The sequence below is a fragment of the Pinus tabuliformis genome, chromosome 9 (assembly GCF_031772625.1).
Source record: "Pinus tabuliformis cultivar Carrire ecotype Pingquan chromosome 9, CPIR1, whole genome shotgun sequence".
Taxonomy (NCBI): domain Eukaryota; kingdom Viridiplantae; phylum Streptophyta; class Pinopsida; order Pinales; family Pinaceae; genus Pinus; species Pinus tabuliformis.
Window position 1 is genome coordinate 1,818,713,536 of NC_142307.1, and position 11,718 is coordinate 1,818,725,253.

At 33.2% G+C, this 11,718-nt stretch overlaps 1 protein-coding gene and 1 pseudogene across 1 annotated transcript; both read right to left on the reverse strand.

Moving 5' to 3' along the window:
* Positions 1-817: 817 nt before the first annotated feature.
* Positions 818-11,467, reverse strand: LOC149156062 (protein DMR6-LIKE OXYGENASE 2-like). The gene is made up of 4 exons (XM_089444623.1): positions 11,096-11,467; positions 1,773-2,020; positions 1,256-1,577; positions 818-1,138 (listed from the first exon to the last, which is right to left on the reverse strand). Exons 1-4 carry the CDS (start codon positions 11,465-11,467, stop codon positions 818-820), a joined length of 1,263 nt encoding a protein of 420 aa, XP_089300749.1.
* Positions 3,340-7,406, reverse strand: LOC149156063 (cytochrome P450 709B2-like; annotated as a pseudogene).
* Positions 11,468-11,718: the final 251 nt, after the last annotated feature.

An 11,718-nucleotide genomic window follows, 5' to 3' on the forward strand; every position in this document is an offset into this window, starting at 1 on the left:
CCAATAGTTTCTATGCATTCTGCTGAGATATTTATTATATGTTGCGAGGTACTTCGAGTTCGGCCTAGGCTAACCACCTCGCTGCAGAGTTGGGTCCGAATTGCCCTTTGCAGAATTAAAAAAGAAGCATAGAGTATAGATATATTATTGAATTTAAAGGTATTTTAAATTCAATTATCTTCATAATAATAGATAATAATAGAAGAGTAGCATGTATAAATAATATATGGAATTGACTTTCTATGGTTGATTTGAGAATTTTTTATTTAAAACTTAGTATCTATTTATAAATCAAAAATATATTTAAAATCAAAATATATTTAAAATCGCAGTTTTTTTTCAAAATTATACATCTAAAACTAAAAAAAATAATAAAATTATATTATTTTACAATAGATACTTAAATTTCACCTATTCATTCAGATATCATCATTACATCATGGTTGCGTCAACATCATTACATCATGGTTGGGTCAACAGACAGCAACATATCTTGTATAAATAGATTCCAACATAAGTGAGGAGTTCATTAATGAACCGTCCCAACCACCTAAAATAACATCATGACATATATATCACACTAACAGCAAAGCGGGGCGATATATATATATATATATATATATATATATATATATATATATATATATATATATATATATATATATATATATATATATATATATATATATATATATATATATATATATATATATCCATCTAAAATAACTTCAAAATATGAAAGCATACATATCAAACGTTTATTGCCTTACAGCAGGCTGCTTAATGTCTAACACGTACATGGAGTTAGGTAGAGAAATCAGACGGTCGCATCCTGGAACGTCAGGCTGTTGAAATCATGGCATGTAATTTCATCTTTTGCAGGCCTGGTGGCATCATTAACATTGAAAAACTCCAAGCACGTCTTACCGTCCAGACTTTTGCTCCAGAATTTGCGATAGTATTCTTCGTAAGTGAATTTCCGGTAACAAGCAGGATTATCGGGGTTGATCAATGAAGAGAAGGGTTCTATCACTGCATCATTAGAAGGGGAGTAGAACATTGGAATAGAAATACGTGATACCGTGGAATTCACTAGAGCGCGGTGGATTGTGCTTTTGTATAATCCATTGCTCAAAACCTGAAAAAAATAGAGAGGAATTGTATCATCACACAATTAAACAGCTTGCTATATGAATATATACTGTGATTGTTCTTTAGGGGCTACACTGATCATGGATTTCATCCAGTGCTTTACCTGCAATTGGTCTCCAATATTGACTACGAAGGAATTTGCAATGGGTTGAACAGCAATCCAATTTCCGTTGTTAAGCACCTGCAAGCCGGATACTTGATCCTGGAGAAGAACCGTCAGGGTGGTGGGATCTGTGTGACTCGGTAAGCCGTAGGTGAGCTCTTGGTTCGGGCAGCGAGGGTAGTAATTTATTGCCATATGTTGGCCATGCTTTCCAAGAGCTTTATTCAGAAGGTCGGGCTCCAGTCCCAGGCTCTCTGATATGACATCTAGCAAACGTAAAGTCATTGCCCTAACCTCCATGCAGTATTTGCTAGCAACTTCTCTGCATTCACGCCAAAAACGAATCCTGAGCTGAGCTTAAATCGAGTGCAGATTCCCCGAATATTTGAAAATATGACTGACATGGTCACGCACAAAAAATTTACCTGCCCATATACCAGATGCAACTAATACCAGATGCAACTAATGGAATATAAATTTTCAAGGACTACGAAAATGGAAGCTTTCTTATATCCACCTGTAAGCAGAAGGTTTTGTAGGCCAATAGTCAATATAATCTTCCAAAGGATAACAATGGAGTCTCAGGTAGTTCCTCCAATTAAAAACAGTCTCTTTCCTAACGTTAAAGCTACTCGACAAGCGTACAACGCGTGAAGGGTCTTCGGAATACAAATCTGCTCTATATTCCGCAGGCATTGTGAAGAATTCTTGGGCAACTTCCAGCATTCTCTGGATCACCGTCTCGTGCACTCCATGATTTACGATCTGAAAACACATTGGAAAGTAATGCCAGTGGTATCAAATCTATGCAAACATTGGACTAACTTAGGTTTTCAGTTGTCAATTTCATTTCTCAAAATAATCAGAGTATGTTCCCTCTGGAAAAACCTAACAGGACCTGAATTGGTTTTGCCATGACCTGAATTATAAGTTATCAAAGGAGGCTTTAGAGTGAAACGAGATTTTTTCCCCTTAGTTGTTGCATTAATGAATGACTAAGAGATTCAAACCATATTTTCTTTTAATCTCTGATGCATTTTTTTTCCCATATGCAGGAGGAACCGAACTTGATCTAATACTCTGGTACTGGATATGTTTAGAGCACAGATTTTACATTGATGGATAAGTAAATGACACCGTCACAAACTTATATGGAGTCCCTTGGACACACATTTCTGTATCATATTACATTGATGGATTAGTGAGTGAGGCCGTCACAAACTTCTATGAAGTCCAATGGATATACATATTTATATTATATATTATATTTTATATTCATATTAACTAAATATTTTAAGAGAGATTTGATATTCATATTAGCTAAATATTTTAAGAGATATTTGCACTCAGAAAAAATTGATTCGCTTGTATGCTTGGCTCAAAATTAAGATGACCAAATACTACTTCCTAATAGTACTATTTACATTAAATATGATTTAATTATCTAAATTTTGAAAATACTATTATTATTAGTATTATATATCATTGATATTTTTTTACATGTTTTATACTCAATTTTAATGGTAAAATATGGGAGACTACGGAAAAAAAGTGTATTGTAAGGGTTAGATTTGTAAATTAAATATAAATATAAATTTTATTATTATTATTATTAATATACATATATATATATATATTATTTTTTATTACAACATTTTTTTTCTATATGAAGCTATGAATTATATTTTTACATAATAAAATTTTTCAATTTAAACTTTAATATATATAAATTTATCTTAATTCTAATCTATTAAGTTTTGATAAGTTCAATATGGAAACATTTTTTTTATTTCAAAACTCAAGGAAAAGTTTGCACCTCAAATGATTTGATTCTTCTTGGCACTTTGTAGGTCAAGAGTTAAAATGGATATATGTTGGTTTTGAGCAATATACTAATAAAATATTTTAGCTATATTTTCATTCTCTATTTTCACTAGTTTTATATAATAGTAATTGCACCACATGTTGCAATGGGAACCCCGTAAGACAACGGTGTAGGAAAGAGAGAAGATGGAAATCAAAATTCTATGCAATTTTTCCAAATTTAAATTTTGCATAACATAGTTATATCATGGATTATAATTTCAGAATGTATTTATATTTAGTATTAGTGAAATATACGATGCAGTTTGAAGACAAAAGTGATACCTGGAGTTTAGTTGATTAAGGAATTTCAAAAATAATATGGAAATATATTGAATGGAATACATACTGACTTCATCTTGCTAAGCATTTTTGCATCTGGTATATCTGTGCCACAAAAAGTAATCACTTCTTTCCTTAACATCTCTTTCCATTCCGAGTTTATTGAGAGTAAGAATACTGTCTATGTTAACAGAATGGAAGTAGTTTCATGGCCTGCAAAGAAAAATGTCTTGCATTCATCCATGATTTCATCAATAGTCATGACTAGATCTTTTTGAGTCCCTCCCAATTCTTTCTGGTTGGCCGTCATCATAATTCCAAGCAGGTCACTTCCATAGCCAACGTGACCTCTTGTTGTTCTGGGCTCCAACCTACTTTGAATTATAGAATTCAGGATTTTTTTAACTCTTCTATCAATCTTCCATACATACCTGTTCTTTCTTGTAGGAATGTATCTGTCAAAAAGTCGGGAAATATAAGTCCCCGGTCTTTAATTATAAGTACTCTGAAGCATTATGTTAGTGTAGAATGTTTATGGACTATGTATAGCACTCAGTAGAACGTTATGCATGGATCTATGGATTATGGCACTAGCCTCTAAAACCGCAGGTCTTAATGGGCGTTTTGGAAAAAGCATAAACAAAAGTACAAGTACTAATGAATTTGCAGTGACATTCAAAACTCTATAATTGAAAGAGAACTATAGTGTAATTACTGGCTTCCCAGGATGAAGACAGATTGTTCAGCTTTAGCAACCATTTCTTGCAATTCTCTCTGCAATTCAAATACTTCTTTGCCTTCATTGTAACTGCTACCGAACACAGTATGAGATATGATAAGTCTTGTTAATGCTCTAAACTCTTTGTGAACATCAATCTCTTTGCCATTAGAGTCTGACTGAGCCATCATTTCTTGCCAATTCTTGAGCATGGATGAAGTGCAAGCAGCCATTTTCTTCACCATTGGCTGTCATTGGAAACATGAGCACATAGCTTAAGTCAATTGCATACTCTAGAAAGACTCCAAATCTCAAGGCCTCCCTAAGAAATCATCTAGCTGATACACATCCAAATCTCAAGGACTCTCTTTAAGAAATCATCTAGTTGATATGCACCCTTGTTTAACATAGGTTTGTAAATTCAAAGAGGAAAACACTAGTTGATAGCAATGTTCCACCATGTTCTCGGGAGGTGGGGGCGAGGGAGTGGGGATACGCAGGAACGACTTATGAAAAAGCTTCCCACCAATTTTTAGGAAATGTCGGGTGACATTGCAGCCTTAAAAAATTATAAATATAAAAATATTAATATATGATATATCATTGAAATTTTAATATTTATATTGTAGCTGTCTTTATCATTATATAGTATATAACACTTACATCATGAAGGATAAATGATAAATCGATGAATCATATAACTGAAGTCTGAATCAAATTTAAAATGAAAAACATGATATCATATAATCATACATCATACATGTAAGTTTGTAATTGCACCATGTAACTACTAACAATATACAATGAAAATAAATGTTTAAAGTTTTAATGTTTAAACCATATTGAAGTTCCGACTATGAATACTAAATATTGAAATAAAATTCAAGTCTGATACATCAAGAGTCAATTTTTTATAGAGTTTAAACCCTTCCCGATTCATAAAAAATAGAATGTTTATGTTCGATTAAAAAAAATTGTGATTTTTGTCCAGGGAAACCAACCCTCATGACCCCTTTCACCTAGGAAACGACCCCATTTGGAGGATTCGCCCCAAAAAATGAAGGAAACGTCCCCTTACAAGTTTCTGCGTGTGCCCTACTTTTGGGAGCGGGGGGAAATGACCCTGAGCCGTCTCCAAGTCCCTAGAGCATGAGGAAGCTAGGAAACTCAACTCCTAGGTGGGGGGACGCGACCCTGTGGAACACTATTTAATACACATCCTTGCCAAATGGCATGGGTAGGAAAATTAACAGCATATAAAATATAATTTAATATGCTAGAGGAAAACACTGTTGAAAATAAGATATCACATGGTCATAAATAAAATTTTGTTGTAATTAATAAATCATTTTTTTTAGTGTTGATGAATTTGATAATTTATTTTAATTTCTTAATCATACTTATCAAGTATCATTATTAGACACTCACGATTCTCAGTATAAAGAGGTTTGGGAGTTCTACACCAACCTTATATGTTCAAATTATAAGCATCAATTAACTTGATTCATATATTTACCTCCTTATTAAAGACCCACCATTACATTGTAAATTGACATGGGAGGTATGCACCAATCTGATAAGGTCAAATTATAAGCATAAATTGATAGTAAGTTGATGCATATATTTAAGGGAATGCTTTTGTTGGTCCATAGTATGCCTATATTCAATAGTCCTAGACATGTAAGGTAACAATCCTTTCTTAAAATGCCAAAATCTTCAATTTCTTACAAAATTGTTATAGTTGTAATAGGTTATCAAGTTTATTATAGTGTGATTGTAGACATTCCAGGAATCCATACCTTAAGTTTATTAATACCGAAGACAAGGCTCACGATCCTCCTGTGCTTTACCCATATCAATCCATCTAAAAGAGGCAATATGCAACCTAACAAAGGTAACACAAATGGCTTGCGGGTCACCCTTCCATAGTGACCGAGTTTATTCGATAAAAATTTCTTGATTATCTCTAGCTCTAAAATATAAAACCTTGGATGGGTTCCATACCAATAGAAAAATGTCTCTCTCAGCAGAAAGAATTACCAAATACAAATCAGACATTGATGACACTATTGGAATGTATAGCCTTGAATGGAGTCCATGCCAATAGAAAAATGTCTCTCCTTAGCAGAAAAAATTACCAAATACCAATCGAATATTGTTTTCAACCATGAAACCATTTAAAAATCCAAACAACTAGCAGAAAACATATGTTGTAAATTCTTCGTTTTAACAGTTTGATGCCTACAAAATTAACATATGAAAGTAAAACAAGCCTTGAAGTAAAAGAGAATGAATGAAAGAAAACCATATATGTGGCACCACTTATGGTAATGTGGTGCGACCCTAGGAACAATGTCATCAGAAGAATTTTGCATTGGTTGTGCATGAGCCTCCTCTAGAAGTTGTGTGCATTCTGGCATGCTCCGAGAGAGTATCTCACAATTTTATTATAGTGTGATTGTAGACCTTCTAGGAATCCGTACCTTAAGTTTATCAATACCAAAGACAAGGCTCACGATCCTCCTGTTCTTTACCCATATTAATCCATATAAAAGAGGTAGTCCATACCCTAACATATCCAACACAAATGGCTTGGGGTTCACTGTTCCATAGTGACCAAATTTATTCGGTAAAACTTCCTTGATTAGCTTTGGCTCTGAAATATACAGCCTTGGATGGGTTCCATACCAATAGAAAAATTTCTCTCCTGACTAGAAACAATTACCAAATACTAATCAGACATTGATTTCAACTTCGACACCATTGAATTGTAGAGCCTTGAACAGAGTCCATACCAACAGAGAAATGTCTCTCCTGAGTAGAAAAAATTATGAAATACCAATCAAAAATTGATTTCAACCTTCACACCATTTAAAAATCTAAACAACCAGTAAAAAACATGTGTTGTAAATTCATCGTTTTAGCAGTTTGATGCCTACAAGATCAACATATGAAAGTAAAACAAGCCTTGAAGTAAAAGAGAATGAATGAAAGAGAACCATATATCTAGCACCACTAATGGTAATGTGGTGTGACCCTAGGAATGATGTTAGGAGAAATATTCTGCATTGGTTATGCATGAGACTCCTTTAGAAGTTGTGTGTATTATGGCACGCTCCAAGAGAGTATCTAGTAAAGTCAACCTCTTATCATTTGGGCTGTATAGACCTTCTAGAATGCATAAGGCCTCCATATCAAGTCTTGGAAGATTTTGACAACTATGCTCCCAAACAAAATAACTAAAATGGAAACCAGTGCTTCCACAATCTTTCTGATTGGCTCATTCATATTCAAAACCTCACACAATGCTATAGTACTATAACAAGGCTACATCAAGGTGATTGCCCACAGTTCTCTGCATCAATGAAATTTTCACGAAAATGAGCCAAGACACAAAATCTATAGACGCAATTGGGACCTGAAAATGCAATGAAACTACACTCAATTCTAAAGTGCCATGATCAAAACCCACAATTTGTCTTTAATCAAACCATAAATGGTATATTCAATATGTATTTACTGATTTCTCTCATAATTATCATTTCGTGACTTTCTTCTTGCTTTTGATTTTTATTTAAAAAATTATTATTGGGTTTAAGTGTGGTCAACACATTGCAATGACGTTCTGATTGCAAAATGCGCCAACAAAAGATTAGACATCCACAATTCGCATGTCAAGGAAGAATGTCGGTGCACATCATCGAATGAGAGGTGTAATTAGGCTTATTCAGATCATGAAGAGAAATGTCATGCATCTGAACTTGATGTTCTTTCAAATTGGCCGATGGAGAACTCCATAAATTACAATAGGATTCTTGTCATTGGCAATGAGGAACTCATGGATGTGCATATTAGAGATTCACATGTTAAAGCCTCCAACATTCCTTCCCAATTTTCAACAAAGACTGAAGCATTAGCCGATGAAGATGAATGGTCTAAACAGAACCCATTAGGTAGTTTATTAGGGCAACATAATGTTGTTGGGACCTGTAAAAAAAATTTAGCACCATAAAAGATTTCTAATAATCATGCAACTCAAATTCTTGTTCATGGTAGAAATGTTCAACACCTTCTAAGTGCAGGAAATGGAACAGATCGAGTAGAACCAAATAATGATTTGAGGTGGCCCTTTGGGCTCATTCCAAAGGAAATTTACATAAGTACAATGATTCTGTAGTTTGTTTTCCTTCAAATGATTGCAATATACTTGAGAAGCTCCAGTGAGAATGAGTCAATAAATAATGAAATGGAAAATGACACAGTGCCCGAAAAATCTTTTCTGCAAGAGACTAAAGGATACACACCGCATGTACATTTAGAAGTTTTGAAGTTTGACAACAACAAAATTTCTAGTTATTGCAATTGTCTAAACAAATTTTTATTTTATTACATAAATGTGATAATAATGGTATAATAATTCCCAACAATTCCAAACTTAATCCATAGATTAGAGTCAAATACTAAATTTTATTTTTAACAGAATGAATTATTCTTTTAGAGGGTTCTAGTAATCCATGAAACCCTTGTCAGGATCATGGCACTTATTATTTTTTGCAATTTTTTGAAGCAAATCATTCAACGTTTACAAGATTCAACTTTCATCAATTCGTACGTTGATCTATTGCAGGGGAAACAGGGGGTCTTCGCTTCTTACATGTGCTTCAAAGAGTTCCACTTATGATTTTCGATTTCAAAGACATTAGAACGACCACTAACACATGCAATCTTCCCTAAATATGTTTAAGTTCTTTCAGTTGCTTTGAGCGAAGTGAAAATCTCTTCATGTAGTTCGGAAAGCCCTAGCTTCATTTTTTGTTGGTCTTATGATACTTCATCTACATTAGGATGTATTGGTAAGATATTTTTCTTAATCCCTCGATCCTTTCATGAATGTCTTTGAAACCAATAATTATTCCTATTAAGAGCCAATGACAAAATAATAGCTAGAATCACAATAGGTTTTCAGAGCAAGTACTTCTGGAAAATACTGAAGAGGAATTGTTGGAGTTGTAAGTTCCAAAACGATCCAGATTACAATAAGATGGCTTTCTTCCTTAAGCAACAAAAACAGGGGAAGACAGGTCGTTGAACAAATGGCTGAAACAATTTGGTCTTCATCCCTTACATGCTTGGGCTGGTGTTTTTCTGTGAAGATCCATGGTGACTATGCACTCTGGTGTAGCGACTTAGAGAGGAGGGTGACCACCATTTACTAAACCCTCAAACTGTTTAACCATTTAACAAACTCTCAAACTGTTTAACTATTTAAGAAACCACTCAACTTATGATCAAATGACCAATATTAATCCCATTATGTAACACCAAAATCAATGGCCGATAAAGTTACACAGTAGCACAACATGGGAGTTCATTTAAGAGGGAACACCTTATGGCGTAAATATATACATAGTTCACATTAATTTTTTTTTATGATTCCACACATTAAAATGTCAATAAATGATGTGTGATATATATCCATAGGATATTCTCTCTTTCATGTATATAAAAATTGAATTTTTTTTTGTTATAAATATTTTTTTAAACTGTTATATCTACATGGTGGGAAAAAATCACCACAGATCTACATGGTGGGAAGGAGCACAAAAAGAACACTACATTATCATCAAAGAAGAATACTCTCGAGAAAACTCTGAATCACAAGAAATCGGGCAAGAAAGAAACAACTCTCAAGACAAGTAGGGGGGAAGCCCCGCCCAACAACAAAAGAGTGAACTCGACAACCCCTCACGCATCAACAGTTATGAGGGTTCGAATACCGTACAAAATAAATGTTCATTTAATAGCAAAGCAAATCTCCTAGACCAAACTTCTTCTCCCACTATATTAAAAAGACGAACACAATAGATCGTGAAGCTAAGACACCAATGTCCCAAGAACTAGAAGAGATGAAGGAGATGCAAGGTAAAGAAAGTTGGAAAACAGTAGAGAAAAAAAAAGAAAGCTACAACACCAATCTCGATAAGAAAGATAAGGAGCGAGACAATTAGAAACTAAGAAAGCAAATTATAGGTCCGATAGACCAATTTGGTCTCAGTGGACGTTAACCACCACCACCACCATCATCATCATCATCAACTCCATATTAAGAATGTAATAAATCAATGGAAAGTGAAAATACAAAAAAAAATTAATTAAATTATTTTAATTAAGATTTTTGGTCTAGTTTTCTTCATAAAATTATTGAGAACAGAGAATTACAATGTTTTTAGTTATATATAATTAACATAAAATTATATTGTTTAAAATGGAAATTGGAATATTTTAATTGTAGCTAATAAAGTATTTTTTTGTGATTGATATTTTTTGTTTTAAATATTATATGGTAACATACAACAAATTCCACATCATATAATATCAATAATATTATTTTTACATATCATCATCAACTACATATTACATAAAAAAGTAAGTTAATTTTTTTTTACTTTCAAATATTTTATCTTTATATTAAAATGGTCTAAAATTAAAATTAAATTAAAATTTTATTTACTATTATTATTTTAATTTATTAACTTAACTGTTATTTTAAAAATATTATTTTCAAATATAAGATTACCTTCTTTTTATAGTAAGCTGTGAAATATCTCTCAACAAAATAATATTTTAGTAAATTTATAAATAAAATAATGGAAAAAATTCATATAACTAAAAGTTTTAAAATGTATCAATTGGGTTAGGCATCCTCACAAGTAATATTGGGTACCTATGAGGTATCGTGGGTTAAGTGTGTGCGTATTTTTATTAAAAGTGAATAAATTTTTCCATATATGATCATTTATGTATAAAATTAATAAAAAATCACAAATCAATTTTATTTAATTTTTCTAAATATATAATAAATTGAAAATTCAAATAAATTTATATCATTTTTAACTTTATACATTATTAAAATAAAATTATTAAATTTATCTTAATTATTTATCCAAGATAATAATAGAAATTGAAAGGCAAAGCACCTGAAAAAATCCGTACTGTTGACAAGCATCCTTGATATTGCGAATCACCCTCTGCCTAGCAGAGACACTGAAATTGTCAAGATCCACCACGGGAATAAAGTCCGGAAAAGCCACCTCGTTTAGCCTCGGCCTCTCACTGGGAGGTCTGATGTAGCAGTCCGGGATAACTTCAAGACAGTCGATTCCATCAGAAATTAGTCCCACATCCGACCTTACAAGATCGTTGTCTTGATCTTTGCTGCATATGTTCTCCTCTGTTGTCTGCACTGTTCTAATTGCTTCTCCAACCGTTTCTTCTAATGCCGCAGAAGTCTCCGGGATCACGATCTCTACTTCCGAAGGCATAGTATTGGCACCTGACAGCATAGCCATATTTCAGTACCGTGGAAAACTAAGAGAAACCCCTGAAATTCCCAACTAACCGAAAATTTGAGCGAAGAAATTTAATCTGCTAGGAGAGAATATGGCCTGAAAAACAAGGACGGAGAGAAAAATGCATAACCTGAATCGGTTGAAATTATTGCTCGGGCCTGGGCAGATAAATATACTGGCTACATTTCAATTGTGTCCAAGGCCTGTCGCTTTCTCAATAGAAAATACAGAGTTGTTTAATACAGCGGAAG

Coding starts and splice junctions, on each gene's coding strand:
- LOC149156062 (XM_089444623.1), bottom strand. CDS start 11,467: ATGGCTATGCTGTCAGGTGCCAATACTATGCCTTCGGAAGTAGAGATC. Junction 2,021..11,095: donor AACAGTACGGATTTTTTCAG/GTGCTTTGCCTT, acceptor ATGTGTTTTCAG/ATCGTAAATCATGGAGTGCA. Junction 1,139..1,255: donor ATATTGGAGACCAATTGCAG/GTAAAGCACTGG, acceptor TATTTTTTTCAG/GTTTTGAGCAATGGATTATA.